The 18,697-nt window shown below is 44.2% G+C and overlaps 1 protein-coding gene across 3 annotated transcripts; it reads left to right on the forward strand.

Moving 5' to 3' along the window:
- Nucleotides 1-344: 344 nt before the first annotated feature.
- prrc2a (proline-rich coiled-coil 2A) lies at nucleotides 345-18,625 on the forward strand. Of its 3 annotated transcripts, none has more exons than XM_040021171.1 (17): nucleotides 345-473; nucleotides 5,715-5,866; nucleotides 7,084-7,261; nucleotides 7,386-7,482; nucleotides 7,607-7,688; nucleotides 7,772-7,915; nucleotides 8,169-8,410; nucleotides 8,524-8,612; nucleotides 8,803-8,954; nucleotides 9,527-9,629; nucleotides 9,731-9,920; nucleotides 10,404-10,496; nucleotides 10,742-11,291; nucleotides 11,469-11,725; nucleotides 11,903-12,209; nucleotides 12,360-12,582; nucleotides 12,776-18,625. In XM_040021171.1, exons 2-17 carry the CDS (start codon nucleotides 5,752-5,754, stop codon nucleotides 15,792-15,794), a joined length of 5,841 nt encoding a protein of 1,946 aa, XP_039877105.1. In that variant the 5' UTR covers nucleotides 345-473; nucleotides 5,715-5,751; the 3' UTR covers nucleotides 15,795-18,625. The 3 variants fall into 3 exon arrangements, with proteins under 3 accessions (XP_039877105.1, XP_039877104.1, XP_039877106.1); XM_040021170.1 differs by having other exon boundaries at nucleotides 350-671; XM_040021172.1 differs by lacking the exon at nucleotides 10,404-10,496 and having other exon boundaries at nucleotides 351-671.
- Nucleotides 18,626-18,697: the final 72 nt, after the last annotated feature.

The following is an 18,697-nucleotide window of genomic DNA, read 5'->3' on the forward strand; positions in this document are numbered from 1 at the left end:
TTGTGTCTTTTAGCATTTTTATTTTATATTATTATTATTTATTTATTTATGAAGTGATAAATACAGAAATCGTAACATATAAAAAAATGTCAAATGTTTGTAATCAAATTTTCAGATTTCTGTTTATAAATGTATTACAATTAACATATATTAAAAAAGATAATGCACCATCTACATATTAAAAACGTGAAATTTCAGATTTCTATTGTAAAATTAATTGTTTAACTTTTCATGGATAAATTTGCTAGATATTTTTGGTATTAACTTTGCAATATTCACATTTCTTTCGGAGAGGCTTCACTTGCACTTTAAACAACATAAGAGTGGCTTATTTATTTTACTGTAGAGGTCCCAAACGGCTCAGTAGCCGTTGACGGCTCTTTAGGCGACGGATCGAGTCCAGCATTAACCATTTTCTTTTCCCCCCTTTTCATTTATTTTTGGGACTTACAAAAAAAAGAAAAGGAGCACAAGTAAGCCGAATATCTTCTTTATCCATACGTTGCCGCTGGTATCAAAGTTAGAGCAAAGCCAGAGTGTGTTGGTTTGACTATGCGAGAGGATAACGTTGCTTAGCTAGCTGGGTCACTTGCTGGAAAGAGGCTATACGTGATAGCATAAGCTAACCTCACTCAGCGATACAACCTCGAGACAAGTCGGGACAAGACCAGGTCAGTGGTTGGAAAAATTGTGCATGTTTCCATGCGGACATTGGGTAGTTACATTGTACCGAAGAGACATTGTTACTCTTACCTCTGGGCAAGGGCTCGGCGCATCTGTGAGGGTGTTTTTGGTTAAGGATCGAGGTTATTTTTATTTTTGCAAAGGCATAGCTAACGTTAGGTGGCTGTCTAGCTCATTAGCCTAGCTTGGCTAAGTGGTTGACTAGTATTCGCTAGCTTCTGAATTTAGCCACTTGGTTTTTTAGTGTGTAAACACACATTTATTTACCTTTTAGTAAAGGTGTCTGGGACGTTTGTGTGCTGATGAAATAGCTGTTTACTATTAGATGTTTTTTTTCGTGGCTAGTGCTAACGGATAAACGTTAGCGAGGCTTCAGCTTTAGCTCGGAGGGTGTCCGATTAAAAGACGCTCCCGTTGCTCAGTATTGATGATTTGTCAGTGGTTGTTTTTTTCCAGCACAGTTAAGTTGTATAGTGTAGTGTATTTTAAGTAGTATGTACCTACACAAGCCAGCTCTCTAATGCTACCCAACCGGCCTGGGTTAGTATGCACAGGGCCCATCTACACCGCCATTTTGTTTTGTTCATCTAATAAAAATCTGTTTTTTTCTGCGTTACCCCGGGCCTCCCACTAACTGTAAGTAAGCATAACAGTTTGGTAAGGACGAGCAGTCGTAATGTCACTGTGTGATTCAAAGCATGGAGCTGACAAGCGGTGAGCTAAGTGATAGCTGCAAGGTGTTGAAAATACATTATGAAACATCAACGCAGTCCCCCTCCCAACGAGATCACCGAGGGCCTCTGTTAGCATCGAGCTGGTTAGCACCACAGGAGGAAAAAAAAATAAGAAAAACATCACCGCTCCGGATGTTTCTGTTTTGCATATATATGTACAAGGCAATGATTCCTGGAGCTACTAGCTGATTTTTGCCCGTCGTAGTTGGTGTTGACGGTTAGCCTTTAGCTTCACGGGGCCTCTTTGTGGTATACGTTGCTGCACTTAGGCTCCAGTTAATCCCCATACAACATCTAGCTGACCAGCCATCCCACGACCTAATTTACTAATCTCATCTGGTTATTGAGGCTCGATGCGGGGCTGCCGCAGCTTCGTAGTTACCGTGTGCAACCTTTTTTAAAAAGTAATTAACGAAGGGTTATTTGTTTTTGTTTTTTTTAAAGTGATGTGTGTAAAAGCAAAAATCGTACATTTTGCTCCTTTGATGATCGTCAGTGCGCAGTAGAAGGCTGCATATTTGAGTCTTCAAGCATATCTTGGGAATGTGTTGCTGTTTGTGTTATGCAGCCATCTAATGAGACGTCTTCCCACCTTTCAGTTATTTAATGCTTGAGTCACTGTAGCACAGACCTATATCTCTATAATCACTGTTTTCTAAACACAGACAATTTAGATTGGCTTTCTCACGTCAGTATTAATTTTTTTTATTGAAGCCAAGTGAATGAAATGATATGACGATGTGACAAAGTCTTCACGATCTTAGAGACCCGTGTGTTCGCAGTCATTGTGCCTAATGGCAGCAGTTTAACCTGATGGATGCAGCCAAATCGCTGTGAATTGGACAGATGTCAGTGCCCTGTCTTTTATTGATGTGCAGTAAAATGAGTTCAAGCTAAAGGCCTGGCAGTTGCCATGGAGCCGAACCCTCTGTCTCAAGGCATGAAGAATATCATTTATAATGTGTTTCCATAGAAACCATGGCTTTTTCCCCACCTTATTTTGAAATAATGTTCATCTGATAAGCAGTGAACGTCTGCTAACTAGGGTTGAACAGTATAGCCCTAAAATGTCATGATATTTTAAGAAAATTAGCAGTTTGGCATTATCCATCCTTTTCCATTGAGTTGCTGTATTTGATGACACACTTCTTGATTTGATGTTTGAATCAATTGAAGCAAGATGACAGCAGCAGCATTGTAGTGCAATAGTAGTGACACAGCATAAGTCAAGTGTAGCACAAAAATAGCCTAGGTTTTGTTTTTCCTGGAATGTTTAAGGAGTATAAAATAACTGGTTAACACTTTAGAACAACAGTAAATAAAGTAACTTAACCTTAAGTCTTCCGGAGATGCATGGTATTGTCGCATATTTCTTGGGGTGTTGTGCTTTGGGTTGTGCATTTTAACCACCTGCTCATAGCCCTGTTTCACCACCTTGTAACCACATCAGTAATTTCCATCCACCATTTGCTCTTCCTGTCACATGGAGTGCAGTTAGCAAATTGCTCAGTGGAGCCATTTGTTTACATTTGAGTCGCACATCACTAGCTCCTAGTATCTCCTCCTTTATTAGCTGGTTGTACTTGATCATCTGTTTTTGCTTCAAGCACTGAAACAAGTTTTTTTTTTTTTTTTTTTTTTTCTACACTCAACAGGAACAGTTTTCTTGCATATTTTACAGAGCACTACTTTGGGAGGGGCTTCTTAGGTACTACGCAGCTCTTGCTGTCAGACATGACAGGCTTGTCTTATTGTGTGCACTACAGATCATAAACGTATAATGTTGCTATATATGGTATGACATTTTTATAGCACATTATAAATGGTGCAGTCATATGCTCCCATTAAACTGTATCCATATGGGCATATAGAGATCTGCTTATCTGAATTTATACAAATAGAAAATAGAACTGACATGTTTGCTCCAGGTTGCTGCTGATACAGTACCGAACCAGTACTAGTGTTCAGTTAATAAGCTGGAGTCTTTTCTCTCTTTTTATATTTATATATATATAAGGCAACAGTAGTCTACACATAAAGTTTTTTCTGACTTTTTGAACCAAATTGTTAAATAAATGCATCCAAAAGGTCTTTATTCAAAATCAGAAATGCACAGTTTATCTAATGTATTTGAATAGTGGATAGCTGGCTAGGGATTGTACTCAGTTGTGGATATGGACAACTGCAGACACTGTCGATAAAGACAGTTTTAAGTCTTGATGAAAGGTGCTGGCTTAGTTAGTACGTTATAGTATCTCTTGAATTGTAGATGGGACCTCGTGGTGAGGGATGACAAATTAAGAGAAATTAAATTAAGGAATGACCCTGGCTATGTGTTAGTCCTATGCAGAGCTTTGCAGACCAATGTCTGCATGTTGTGTCTATGTATTGTCAGAAGGGGGAAGAGCTAAAATTGTGTAGACCAAAAGGTATGTGTTTGCGCTGTTATTTGTCCTTTAGTTTTAACCATTGCCACAGAGAACAAACTCATGTTTCTTTGTAGTGATGTGAAGCCAGGTGTTAAAAGTAATGAACACTGCAGCTCTGTGCTTCTCATACTTATTTTCTTTATTAATATTATTTTTTTAACACTTCTTTCTGTCCGTGGTGAACTGCATTATCACCTCCTTTAATGTTCGACCCAACTTTTTAATCAGTCAGCATCCTATGCATGCATATCATCACTGCTACATGCTTTTCTATTTATTAATTAATTTTTTGGCTGTGGGGTACTGCATACAAGCACAGTCAAGCACATCTTTGTAGGTTGACTAGCCAAATGCCTATCAAAACAAACATGAACATGCTACCATGAATTCTACTTTATTTTTTACTGCTTACTGCTCTTTGCACGCTAGTCTCTCCTTTCTAGCTAAGTACTTAACGTTTTGACACACATATTGGAGTAGAGTTGACTAGAAACCTGAAATTCAAATAATATTAACCAAGTTGTCAAGAATGCATTATGTTATCATAAAAATTGCAAGTGCTTCGAAGCAAAGGGCAGTGAAGGCATTCCTGTCGCCTGACTTTTCCAGTCATGTGGCCACAATTCTTGGTTAAATTCAAAACTGTTGCAAACATACAAAGAAAAATTGTTGGCGTCACAGCTGTGAAACGCCTCTAAACCACTGTTGCTTTATTGTTAGCCTCTTCCATGTTGTGTTAAGCTCTCCTGCTAGAAAAGTGGAATTGAACTGAATATATTTGTCTCATAGGTCACTCAGAGGTCACCAATATATTAGTCCAGCTTTTTGAGTCAGGATTGGACCATTATCTGGTCTTGTCTTTATATGTTGTTGATTCACCAAATCCAAGTTAGATGACATTCAGCAATATGTGACAGAAAACTTATGGTCATACCTATACACATGCTCAAAAGCTTTCAGTTAATTTTTATGTTACAAAGTTGGTTTCCTGGACTATTGTCCACATTGTCATAGGGAAGTTGTTTAACTTCATAAGCCCCCAGTCTACAGACAGGTCAGTCAAAGTCACACCAGTCTTTACTAAGTTGCTAAGTGTTGAATGAATACCTCAAAATATAAAAACAAGTGTTTTTAAATCAGATGTATCGGTCGTAAATGTAGGAGATGTTAAAATATATCAACTTGCAATCCTTTGTTTAAATTACTGATGGACAGGCTGAAAAATTGTGGGCTAATATTGATGTTTACAATAACACTTCGGCTAATAATGAGACAAGAGTTCTTGTGTTTTAATGTTTTTAAATGTATTTTTTGTATTTCCCACCTGTGTCAGAGAAACAAAGACTGTCTTCCTTTAGCCAGTGCAAAAGGAATGTAAAAAGTTAAATATGAGCCACTCATGTAGGTACATGGCATCTCATTAAAAATCAGTAAGTCTGGTATCAGATGATGCTGATATTTGCCAAATATTTTGTTGACATCTTTTTTGTCATTTGAATTGACAAAAAATTTAAAATGGAGGAATATTGCTTCAGACATAGAAGTAAAATTTAAACCAGAAAAGCCCCAGAAAATGCTGTAAATTGCCAATTATTCTGATTCGTAGGAAAATTAAAAAAATAAACTAATCTGAGTGTATTATCCCTACGTGCTGTGTCATTGTGTTTCAGAATATCCTGTTTCATAGAGCTATCTTAAAAGAAAGGTTTGCTACACCTATTAATCTGAAAGCAATTATACCTAATGTCAGCTGGAAGAAACATAACTGTATCACATCTGTAATCCCTTGTTAAATATAGTTAAAATTCAGCACTTTCATTCTCTTTCTGTGTATTCTTGTTATCCTTTTCTCTTCTTTCTTCTACAGTCTCAGGGCTCACCATACTCAATGAGCGGACAGCGCAATGTCAGATCGCTCTGGGCAAACTGCAAAGGGGAAGGAAGGCAAAACCAAGTATGCGTCTCTCAACCTGTTTGATACATACAAAGGAAAGAGCCTTGAAACACAAAAGCCTGTTGGTGAGTATCTTCAGAACACACAAGCTTTCACAGCATACATCCAGAGGGGGTGTATTATGAATCAGATTCAGCATAGCCAGGCTTTCTTTGAATTAGCTGGTTTGGTAAAACCTGAAAGTCAGAGCTTATGGCTATCACAACATATCATAATATGTAGATAATAACATTGTTATTATCTACATTCTCAACATACATCACTTTCTAAGCAGTTGTAACAGATTTCAAAGGGCTCTAATTAAATTCTGCCAGGTGGTGTGGTTTAGTAAAAACCTGTGCTGTCACTGGTCATTTGAACCTTAAACAAACAGATCTCAGTCGGATCTGCTCATTAGTGTGATTACAATTTTCTCGTTGTACTGTGTTTCCACCAACTAATGCAACTTTGAAGTGTTAGCTTAGGGTCTCCTTAATGGCGCTGCTTTTTAATACACAGAGTTTATCTATCTATCTATCTGTCAGCACTGTTTTTGATGAAACTGTGTTATACTGTTTGTTATTGACTAGTGTTTGCACTGACGTGTTAAAGAAATAACAAAGGGAAAAGGGGGTCCTGGAGGGTGAATGGCTCTCGAGGCTCGATGTATTAGCTGAGCTCCAGAGACACTGAGGCTGACCAGAGACAGAGGCTTACTTGTGGATGCTGTTTGACTTCTATGCTGAGACCCCAGTTTATGTTTTATTCAGAGGCTGCCCTCTAGATTCAAGCAGCTGTCCCTTTTCCCCGACTACAGACTTGCCCCCTCTTACATAGTGAAGGCCTGAAGCTGCTGTAGTTGCTCTGAGCCTTAGGAAAACAAATGAGGGATTGATATTCAGAACGGCTTCGCTTTTAGGCTTTTCCATGGTTCTGTAAGCATCAATGTGCTAATGCTTCTCTATAAAATTGTAATTGAAGTGGGTTTGCTGAATGTTTTTAATCACGTCAAGAGAGTTTTTTGTTTGTTTGTTTAAAAAAATAAAAAATAAATCCACATTCATTAGAATCACCAGACCAAAACTACCACGTTTTTAGCCTTCTCAGTGATTCAGCACCCTAATTTTACATCCAGAAAGTAATCAGAACGCCATCCCTGTTTTCAGGCTCCCTCTGGATTTCACCAGTGTAGGGTTTCAGTGGTCCATCTGTGCTAGCGACTTCCTGCTGTTACAACCAAATTTCCCCTTGTGGGACAATTAAAGAATTATTTCTATTCTATTCTTTCTTGTTTCCATATCAGTTCCCCCACGCCATGGCCTGCAATCTCTTGGTAAAGTTGCCTCTGCGCGGCGTATGCCACCCCCTGCCAACCTGCCCAGTCTGAAGGCAGAGAACAAAGGCAACGATCCTAACGTCTCGCTCGTTCCCAAAGACGGCACAGGATGGGCAAGCAAACAGGAAGCAGCAGACCCAAAGAGGTAAGAAAGCTGTAATCAAACACCTTCAAGTTATTGGGTGTTAATGTAACAAGTAGTTTTATTCTTGTGTGATTGCTTGTTGCATTCGGTCTGAAGACTTGTATGTCTGCTTTTTCCCTCTCAGTACCGATGCATTGTCAGCACCGCAGCCGGAGTCGCAGCAGCCTGTGGCTTCACAGACACCTGCACCGACCCGCCCGAGAACCCCGCAAGCTTCAGAGGTACACGTTATCTCCATAACATTAAAACAGAATATACCCTGAGTAATGGTTGCCGAAAGACATCTAGCACTGCTAGCTGGCGTGTATCATATGGTATTTGACTTTGTGTGTGCACCGTGTTCAGGCTCTGGCCCCAGCTTCAACCCAGGCCGTAGGGGCAAGGTCCTGGGCACAGGCCAGTGGAACACATGGAACACAAGGGGATGGTGAGTCCTTCTTTTGCTGCATGTCCTTCAATGGGTTTGTTTGTTTGCAACTCAGCCCCTCTTTTCATCATCTGTTTTTGCAGGTGGAAAGGGATCAAACCTACCGTCGCCATTCTCTCGCGAGGAATTTCCCACCCTGCAGGCGGCTGGCGACCAGGACAAAGCTGGCAAAGAACAGGGCACTGCAGATCAGTGGTATGGGCCCGGACCAAGCCTCCGCCCCCAGAGTGAGTAATGCAAGCTTTGTCTCTAATAATTTGTCATCCACTTATTTGTCTATGGTAGTTTGGAGAGAAACACCTCGGGCAGGATTTTCATTTGTATTTATTTATTTTTTAACTTTACTAATTGACAGTATTGATATTCATTGCTCTTCACATTCATAATCATAAAAAATGACTTTCCATTCTTGTTCTGATTACATAAAAGTCCATAAATCATACTAACCACTCCGTCCTCTCCTGTCTTCACTGTCCTCAGACGTTACAAGTTGGCGGGATGGTGGGGGCCGAGCCCTGGCACCCACCCTGCCTGGGGAGGGGGTAACCGAGGGTGGCACTGGTGGAGCTCTGGTGATGGATGGGGCAGCAGGGGTCCCCCCTCCAAACTCACAGAACCACGGGCCACCTAGGAACCCTCCAGCAGGCAGCCCCGCCCTGCCCTTGCCCCAGCCTCCTGTGGGGCCTGGGTTCCCCCAATATCGAGGGATCATACCCCCCTTCGTAAGTGTTAGTTATCTTTTATTAGCATTTATCTTTATCTTCTTGCCCAAATAAATAAACAAACAAAAACAAAAGAAATGGGTGTCTGAACTGGATCTGTTATTACTCCCTAGATGTATCCTCCCTATCTGCCCTTCCCGGGCCCCTATGGGCCTCAAGGGCCCTACAGGTACCCACCACCTGGTGAAGGGACAGCTCCAAGGTATGCTCACTGAGATGCTACTTCATCTACTTTTAATTTCACTGTGGAGGGAAAATGTTCTTCAGTGCAGTCAAATGGCCTATAGTTTAACTCCTAAGTAATCAAGAGCTGCTTTTTTTTTTTGGGCCATGCTTTTTTTTTTTTTGTTTTCATCATATCCCTTAAAAAAGAACCTCCCCCATTATTTCAGGTTCTCTCGTGGGCCGGTTGGTCCTGAGAGCAGGTCACAGGGCGGTCCACGCGATGTGGGTGGAGAGGTGGTAAAGCGACCCTCCATTTTAAAACAAGACGATTTGAAGGAGCTAGATGAGCTGGACCACGATGGAGACGAAGGCTGGGCAGGTAAAAAAAAAAAAAAATTAAAATAAAATTCCATTCACAAAGGTGAAACATCATAAAACTGGTTCTAAGTTTGTAAGCCACCTCCAAATATACACTAAAACAGTGTTTTTGTTAAATGAAGTTATTTTCTTTTTGAAGTTGTTCCTATCTATAATAAAAACAGAATGTTTTCTGTTTGGAGGAGGGCTCTAAAGCATGCAGAAACTGAAATTTTAACAAATGGCTTTAAAACAATAATAATTGGTTACTTTTAATGTTGTTAAAGACCTAGAACAAGAATCATAACCTTCTGTGTTTTAAGTAAAGACTTGTTTTTGTGTGTCTTGCTTATGCAAGTTAATTTAGTTCAGCTGTGCAGAGCGTGTTCTGCCGAGCCTTCCTTTTTCTGCTTTCGAGGATTGCTGTTGTTGGTGCATATCAAATTTCATGCTGATCCGTCCAGCATGGTTTAAGTTGCTGGAGGGAGGGAGAAGGATTAGTGATGGTTGCTGAATAATGTTACACTGTGGATGTTTGGCACAAACATGGTTCTGATGGCTTCCATTTTGTTTTTTGTTGTTTTGGTGAAACAGGAGCTCATGAGGAGATAGATTACTCCGCCAAGCTGAAGTTCAGCGATGATGAAGGAGAGGAAGAGGGAGAAGAGGATAGAAACGAGAGCAAGATTGATCCGCGGTGAGTGACCAAGTACATTTAATGTGTGATAAACTACAGTACTCTTGGGGGGGTTTCCCTAGATATTATTCACTTACATTTTTTGTTCTTCTTGTCCTCAGTGATCAGCAGAGGTCTCAGGATGCCCCCAATGCAACCTCTCACTCTCGAGCCTCAGACAGCGGTGGAGAGACCCGCAGGACCCCTCCCTCTAATGTTGACAATGGCCCCCAACCCCCCTCCAGCAAGCCAGGATGGGCCGAGGAGGGAGGTAGTGGTTGGGTGAGCCAGGGAGCGCCAGCCACCTATCAGGTACTGTGTTGAACAGCAGTAACAACAAGACATTTTTCACTGCAGGAACCTGTGGGCTCTTTTAGGAACCATCCCTTTAGGACCTCTTAAAGGGGTGTTTTCAGACCAAAAAAAACTTACCTGTAACTACTATGCAGGTGAGGAAGAGAAGCAACGTAGAATTGTCCTCTTGAATCCCTCGATTTTTTTGGGGTTTTTTTGGAACAGGAAGATTTGTGGTGAATCCTACACCGCAATGGGAACAGGCTTAAACGGGCTGATTTGGGGTTGTAAATGTGTGCTCTGAGTTCCTGCAGTGGATAAGGCCCTAAGGTTTTACCTTACATTGAGGCCTTGTGAAGTTTTCAAATTGAAAACAGGTTACAGAGTTAATTCTGTTAAGGCAAGACTTTTTTAGTGGGCAGGCATGTGTGAGTGTCTGTATTTTGCATCAGTGTAGATTATTGTGGTGGACCTTAGCTAACTGTGTCTGCCTGTATACAGGGGCGCAGGCCTGGATTGGGTGGTCCCCAGGAGCAGCCCTCCCCCCCACCTGGGCCGCTCCTCGGACCAGGGCCCTACTCCTTTTACCGACAGGTAGACATCAGGACAGGGCCTCATAGAATAATCATTTCTGTCATTGCCTCATCCACCACCTACGGGTCTTATAGCCAAGTCATTTTTAGTTTTAAGTTCCCTTTTTTCCCCCCTTCACTTTGGTTTTTGTTACAGTGGAGATTATCATTCATACATACATTTCTACTTTTTAAAAGATTACAGTAATTTCACTTGGAAGGTTAAAAACTTCATGATAAAACATTCAGTGTTTTCTAACTCCTCAGGATCGGCCTCACAATCAGGGAGCCTCTCTTGGCCAGGGGAAACCTGCCCCTGCCCAGCATCAACCAGCAGCAGGAGCCCCTAACCCTCTTACACAGCCTGGTCTGCTGGTTCATGCAGCCCAGGGGGATGATGAGGACGAGACGTGGCGTCAGCGCAGGAAGCAGTCATCCTCTGAGATTTCTGCTGCTGTTGAGCGAGCTCGTCGCAGGCGTGAAGAGGAAGAACGCAGGATGGAGGAGGAGAGACGTGCAGCCTGTGCGGAAAAGCTGAAGAGGCTGGATGAAAAGCAGCAGCAGCAGAGCAGCAACACAAGTGCTGCTGGTGGTGGTGGCGGCAGCAAAACCCCTAGCCTTGATGGAAATTCAACAGCTGCTACGGCAGGCAGCCCAAGTCCATCAGTTTCAGCTTCCTCCCCTAATATCAGCCAGCCTCCTTCCCCCTGCGTGGACTCTGAGGAGCCTCCAGTGCTAGCTGTCCCGTCAGGGACAGGTCCAGCTGGTAATGACCGCCAGCGACCCAGCAGCAACAGCAGTTACGACTCTGGTGCAGGTGAGTTTCTCAGATGCAAATGGCCTGAAACACAGACCTATCCTGACAAAAATCATCAAGAAGCATTCAAGTAAATAACATTTCTATTCTTTATTTAATATAGCATTTTAAGTAAATACACCACATAATAATCATGATGACTACAGATTTAACCCTGCAACTTTGTTCTTGATTTAGATACCCAACAGTGTCCCCAGTTGGCTGCACCACAGCCGCAGCAGCCCACACTGGATGTACCTTTACTAGGAGAGAGTAAGGAAGAAGCTGTGAGCACTCCTCACATTCGTACAGGAAGTGGAGGCGAAAGAGGAATCGACCAAGTAAAGGTCGAAAATATCGGAGGGGGATCCGGTCGTCAAGCTGGTGGCCCTCCTGGCCAGGGCTACTCAAAGTATCAGAAGTCTCTTCCACCTCGATTTCAGAGGCAGCAGCAGGTTTGTTTTTGTTTTGTTTTTTCAAACGTAAGAGAGAAATTCAGTTAAAAGTTGTTGTTGCATTCTGAATGAGCAGGGCCACTGTGATTTTCTCTTTTTACTTTTTTTTTTTTTCCTCAAAGGGAAGTGCTTTTAAACAACCTGAGTGATTGCATTTTTCCATTCACTTCTCTGTAGGAGCAACTCCTAAAGCAACAGCAGCAGTGGCAACAGCAACAGCAGCAACAACACAGCCAGGCATCACAAAGTCAGCTGTCCCCACAGACCCAGGCTCCACAAGGTCCTTCACCAGGTTCAACTCCCCAGCCTGTACCTGGACCTAAACAGGGCGGACCCTTGTATCAGCCTGGCGGTATGGTTCGACCTCCACCCTTACCATTGAATTTTGACCCTCGGTGGATGATGATGCCCTACATGGACCCTCGTATGATACAGAGTCGCCCTTCACCCATGGAATACTATCAGGCCGGCATGCATCCTTCTGGTGAGTGGATGCATAAACACAAGTAATAAAATTAAATCATGAAATATTGCAGTATTACAAGCCATGCTTAAAATGTTCAGTGGTATTGTGTTACTGTGAAGTCACAATGTTAGCTGTTGACTTAGATATTTTTCTTAAAATTTTACTCAGGGCTTATTGGGCGTGAGCGGTCTGATTCTGGGGGGTCTGGTTCAGACCCCTTTGACAGACAGCAACAGCATCCAGGGCATCCTCACCGTGGGACTCCCCCTATGGATCCTAAGCTGGCCTGGGGGCCTGAGGTGTTCCCTGGAGGAGGGGAAAACCGTGGGCTAACTTCTCCCCTGAGACAGAAGCAGGCATCAGAGGATGATGATGTGGCCAAAGGGCCCAGGTATGGATACTCGTTTTGTTTGAGTGAGATCGAAGATAAAACCTCCTTCTTTACTGTTAGATTGTTGCTATATAGAGCAATTATAAAAGTGTCCATGTAAGTTTGTATTGGTTTTTTTTTTTTTTTATCATCTGTGTTTTCATTTATTGAGTGAATAAGTTGCTATTTTGTATTCTGTCTTTCTTTATCATAGGAGCGACACTCCTCCACACCGCATGCGAGAGGGTGGATTGGGACCCATTCAGCAGCCCAGCTCTGCATCTGGGACATCCAATCAAACCCCACCCCCTGTTGGCAACCAGGGAGGCAGCCATCACCCTCATCACTACATCGGCGGACAGGGCAACTACAGCAACTTCCCCGATCAGGGCGCAAGGATGCCTCCTCACCAGCATCAGAGGGCGGGTGAAAGGGGAAGCCAGCCACATGGGTTCCCCCACCAGGATGAAGGGCCTGCCCGAGGAGCTCAGCAGGGCCAGATATGGGGAGCCCCACATCCTCACTATGATCGTAGCGGGCGCCCAGATCATCCCCCTGTTGAAAGCAACTCTCACCTCCACCACCCTCACAGCCACCACCCTCAACAGCCTCACTTCCCTCTCCATCCCCATAAGCCAGAGAACAGAGGTGGTGAGGCCCCAGCTAAGAAGACTGACTCTTCTCCTCCTCTTCACCAACCTTCCCTCTCATCCTCCTGCTCCTCTTCCTCCTCTTCCTCCTCCGCCAGGGAGGATGGGAATGTCAAAGTGGCACCGCACCATCACCCATCACAGAGAGAGAGCGAAACCAGTGTCGGGCACAGTCACGCTGAAAGAGGCAGCAGTGGTAACGCTGGAGGTGGTGGCCATGTGAAACAAGAGAAGACAGGTCCGGCATATACTTCCCATTCAGCCAACACTTCTAGCCCACCTCTGGCTCAACTTGGCAGCCACAGTCAGCCCCCACAGCAGCAGCATCCTCATCCTAAATCAAACCAAAGAGGAGGGCGGGAGCATAAGACAGAGACACACTGGGGTCCACGGCCTGGCAGCAATACTACTGGGGGTTCCTCTCACGGAAGGAGGGGCAACAATGCAGGAGGTGGGAACAACTCCCGTGGAGGAGAGGACTCTTCCAACACTCCATTGGACCACAAACCCTCCAACCAATCAGGAGGGAGCAATGCCAACAGGAGGGCTGGGCCCATTAAGAAGCCAGTGCTGAAAGAAATCAAGAGAGAGGCAATGGATGCAGATGGAGGAGAAAAACAAGGCACAGGATTTGGAAAAGATAAAGAGCAAGATGGTGGACAGCCTGTCTCTATGAAGCAGGATGCCTCCTCCAACTCTCAGAACACATCAGTTTCATCTAAGGACGAGCCACCCCAGACAGCCAAACCCAGAAATGGTGGAAAAGAGCGATCCTCAGGTGGAGGAGGGTCAGGTAGAGGTCAAAAAGATGTAGACACTACTTCATCAGGTTTTTCAGGGTCCTCCTCCAGGAGAGACAGAGACCGTTCCTTTGAAAAGGGAGGCAACATCTCTCACCACCATGGAGTCCCCCAGAAAGGCGGCAGAGCCAGCAGAGGAAGAGGGGGAGAATTCTATGGGCGAGGCCGTGGGTATCGGGGCACCTACACGGCCAGTGCTGGACCCACAGGTGGAAGCCGGGGCAGAATGGGTGGCAGGAGTGGAAGAGACTTCCGCTCAACAGCCGGTGGTGGCCATCATCAGGAATCCAAGGGTGAAGGAGCCAGTGGAAGGCATGGTCAAGATCGGTCCCAGCATAACCCAGCCAGGGCCAGAAACCGCAGTGAAACCCGCAGTGAGGGCTCAGAGTATGAAGAAATCCCCAAGAGGAGGAGGGAGAGAGGCTCTGAGACGGGCAGCGAGAGTGGAGCAAGCGATGTCGGCCACTCGGACAAAGAAGACAGCCAGAAACCGAACACCAAGAATGGCTCTGATAACACCACTAGCAGTGTAAACATTTCATCTGCTCCACCCAGAGGCTCCCAGGCCCGTGTCTTCACCCCTAGGGGTGTGCCCTCTAGAAGGGGCAGGGGTGGCGGAGGTGGAGGAGGAAACATCTACAGGAGTAGTGGCAATATGGGAGCAACAGCTGGGGGACACCGTGTTGGGCCCAGCTCAGGCTCGCATGGTGGGTCCTCCAAGTCTTCAGCTTCAGCCCGGAAACAGCAAGGTCCGCCACAGAGCTCTGGGCATAAAGACTTAGGCCGAGGAGGAAATGCTGGTGAGAAGAAGGACAAGGTGGCTGATGGAAGTCAAACTCAAAGTCAGGGGACCAACCCCCCTCAGCCGTCTCTGCCTGCTACAACAACCTCTGCTACTCTGGTTTCCACTGAAAATGGTGGAGTTGCGACCCAGCAAACTTCTGCAAAACCTGTGTCAAACTCTGGAGGGCCAAATGCTCTTCCTCTTCCTTCTAATCGTGGCTTTGAGCGACCACCTAGGCGCCGTCGTCATGGGCGATCCCAGCACCAGCAGGACAAGCCGCCCCGCTTCCGGAAACTGAAGGAGCGGGAGAATGCTGCTCGTATCAACGGCAGTGTGGGGGTCATTGGTGGAGAAAGGCCCTCATCTCCTTCCATGAATTCTGTGCAAGATGGTAACGGAGCCCCAGTCTCTGCTCCCATGACAGGAAATGCCCAGAATGCTACCCACAACGCCACATTAACGGCCAACAGTAACAACAGTGGCGGGCATCTCAGTAATGCGAACAGCCACCACCATCACCACTACAACCAGGGCAGTGTGGGTCCCACGCACCCACAGCACCCCCACGGTGCCAAGTCGCCTGACTTCACCAACCAGAACTCAGACCAAGCCAATGAGGAGTGGGAGACAGCTTCTGAGAGCAGCGACTTCACAGAGTTCAGAGACAGAGAGGGGGGAGGGGGAGGGGGAGGAGGGAAGTCGTATGCTTCTCATCATCACCACCACATGGGAAGAGGCGGAGGAGGAGGAGGCGGCAGCATCGTGGAGCGTGAGATGACGGGTAAAGAACCCTCTGCTAACAAACGAAGCTTCTCGAGTCAGCGTCCTGGGATGGAGCGGCAGAACCGGAGGGTCAACGCCGGAGGACCTGGAGGTGGCGGAGGGGGGGGAAGAGGCCCCCGTGGCCCACCTGGCGGCGGCCCCGGTGGACCTGGCAGCGGAGGCGGCAACCGGGGAGAGAAGCGTGGCAACTGGCCCTCACCGAAAAATAGGAAGTGACGGAATATGCGACATTTCAGTTAAACCCCACCCACATTAACCCCCACCCTGTTACGCCTTTAATCCCTTTTGATCGTAATTTCACAGCTTATCTGTTGGCATTAGTGCTTTGTACAGTAAATGGAGATGGTATTCACCCCTCCTTCCCCACCCAGTCACCTCTTTCACCTTTGCATCATCCTCGTATCTGCCGTCCGTTCTTGTAAATTTCTCAGTTTGTTCCATCTTGCTCTCTGTTCATTTGTGCCCCACCCTCTTTTTTTTTTTTTTCTTTCTTTTTTCTTTTTTTTTTAACTCTTCCTCACCCCGGTTGGATTTGACAAGCATGTGATTGTTCAATTGGTGGGCGGGGGGGTTACACCTCATTTTGACAGAAGACAGTCACACTGAGCTCCACACACACTCACACATACAAGCACAAATGTGTCATCTTTAAAACCCCCACAAAGAGCATGTGAGGTCACTTGAGCGCAGAAGGAAAATGTGGGATTAAATTGGCATGAATATTTGGATCGGCCAAACTTTTATATTTATGTGTCTGTGTATATTTCTGTCACACTCTGGCCTCGTGTGGTTTTCTGTATTGCAGTTGTGCATCACTTCCTTCACAAGTGAAAGGGGTGCAGCTACATCTTTTAATAAGAACAATGTACCATAAGACGTTTTGTTTCTGTCTTTTGTTTGGCCTCGTGTCAGCTCTGATTTTTCAGCCTCGTGAGGAATTTTAGGGGTGTGTGTGTGTGTGTGTGCGCGTGTTTTCTCTCTTCAACAAAGCAAGTCATTAAACTAAATTTTTACTAAAAATGTCCAAATTCCTCCTCTGACTGACTTTTTGGTCCGATTACTGTGATGAGACCTGTTAAAGTACTACTGCTCAGTGATTGGTCTTTATATCAATGTTTCTGCTGCTTGTTCAGGTCGATGGTTTGAATTTTGTTTTTATCTTTTGAATGATCTGCTCTGACATTTCATTATAATTATAATTGTTATTTTCTTTTTTCTTTAAAGAGGAGGTTTTTGGCCTCGTCGTAGCATCTTCACCTGCAGAATTTCTGCACACTGCAAAAATCTAAAGTTTCCCCCCACAGACAGTAGTTTGAAGCTCCCTTTCTTTGAGTTCCGTTTGCCCTCCTGAAGACTGTATCGATGGCGTGATGGCTTTATTTTAATATCTATTATTTTCTCGGGGTGACTTCCATTTTAATGGAAATGTGTTTTTCCCTCCTTTCAAGTTGGGGGGAATGAATTAAATGAAAATGTAGGTCATGATAGAATAAAGCAGATGTTTGACTTTTCCTGAAATTGTTTATGCTTCGATAGATGATCGAGTATGTTCTAATAAGCACTCCTTGTAGTATAACAAACATCCACTGTTGCTGGTTCTTTTCCTCTTCTTTTGTGTTAATGACTTGGGCAAGTTACACATGATAAAGCAGGATGGGGTACTCTGTCTGGGCCCAGAGTACACAGCTAAGGCCGAGTGTTGTACACAGCTAAGGCCGAGTGTTGTACACCCCTCTGCTTGTCGTAGCGGAGGCTCCTCGCACCAAGAAGGACTCCTTGTCTGAGGTATGAAGTATTTTTCACAGGCGTGTTTACTCGGGAAGGCTGTTTTCGTTTGGACGGCAGCAAGCGGGAGCTCAAATTAAAATTCAGGACTTAAAGCCGAACCGGGGGGTGACCGAGCGTCGCCTTCTGCAGTTTGCTGCACGGTTTTCAAGATTTTACTTGCAACAATTAATGCTGACCTGAAGTGAGGAAATGTGGGATCGATGTAAGATTACACACTCAAACACAAGTTTAAGAGACACAGAAAGACTGGAGACAACAGCAAAGGTGAACTAACATGTTTTCACATCTTCATCAATTCTGTCACTGCTGTAAGTTGGGGTTCGTTTGTTTACTGACAACAGTGTGAAGGTTGTCTCTGGGATGTTGTGAGTAGGGCATTTGATGATTTGTGTATGTGTGCGTGTACGTGAGCGTGTATGTACGTGTGTTTGGTTGTTTTGTTTTTGGTTTTGTTTTTTTTCTGGTGTCTGTGTAATAACGAGGGGGGGGGCGGGGGTTAAGGGTGGGGGACCAGAGGGTTATAACATGAATGGCGAGCACTTTTCTGCCTTGTTTGCCCGCGAGTGATTTAACCAATTATTATTAAGACAATTCTACTGTTTCTTAAATACATCCACATATATATACATTCAGCTGTGTGTATATGTTCATCCAGATTAAGAATCTGCAGTGGGAAACGTCACCAGTTGGTTTTCTTTTGTGTAATTTAAGCATACGTTCATCAGCAGGCAAGCGAAGTTGGACATATTTTAATTTTTCCACTATGACTTCTGAGCATGAACACACGTGGGTGCAGCTTGCCTTGCCTGTTACTGGTTTCTTCATTGATAGCTATACTCTTTAACACTGGCTCAAAGAGTCCTTCATCCCTCCTTAACTCTTAATGTTGATGTGCGCATTATTGTATGTACCCATGTTAAAAACAAAAGTGTATTCCAGATAAAAGAGAGAAAAAAAATTACTCAAGATTGTATTATGTTTCCAGCATTACTGAGGTACCTGGAGTGGGTCAGACCGTTTTTGTTTTTTTTTTTGTTTTTTTTTTAGCATTTATGGTTTTATTAATGGAACCGTAATATACACACATGTATGTATATTGGTATGTATCTAAGTTTTTGTCTACCCCAACTTACATTCCCACAAACAAATGTTGCCATTTTTAGTTCAAGGGAGCAATGTACAAGCAGAGAAGTGTCTTATTATAATAAAGTTATACAGAGAAGGCAAAGTTAAATAAACTACTTTTGATTTAATGGAAACATTTAAGTTGTGCGTCTGTTTCTTTGATGATAAAATTGTTCTCTGCCTGCTTGTGTGGTAGAAGAAAGATT

This window comes from Simochromis diagramma, unplaced genomic scaffold (assembly GCF_900408965.1).
Source record: "Simochromis diagramma unplaced genomic scaffold, fSimDia1.1 OVJJ01000753.1, whole genome shotgun sequence".
Taxonomy (NCBI): Eukaryota; Metazoa; Chordata; class Actinopteri; order Cichliformes; family Cichlidae; genus Simochromis; species Simochromis diagramma.

Coding starts and splice junctions, on each gene's coding strand:
- prrc2a (XM_040021171.1), top strand. CDS start 5,752: ATGTCAGATCGCTCTGGGCAAACTGCAAAGGGGAAGGAAGGCAAAACC. Junction 7,916..8,168: donor ACCAAGCCTCCGCCCCCAGA/GTGAGTAATGCA, acceptor CACTGTCCTCAG/ACGTTACAAGTTGGCGGGAT. Junction 10,497..10,741: donor CCTACTCCTTTTACCGACAG/GTAGACATCAGG, acceptor CTAACTCCTCAG/GATCGGCCTCACAATCAGGG.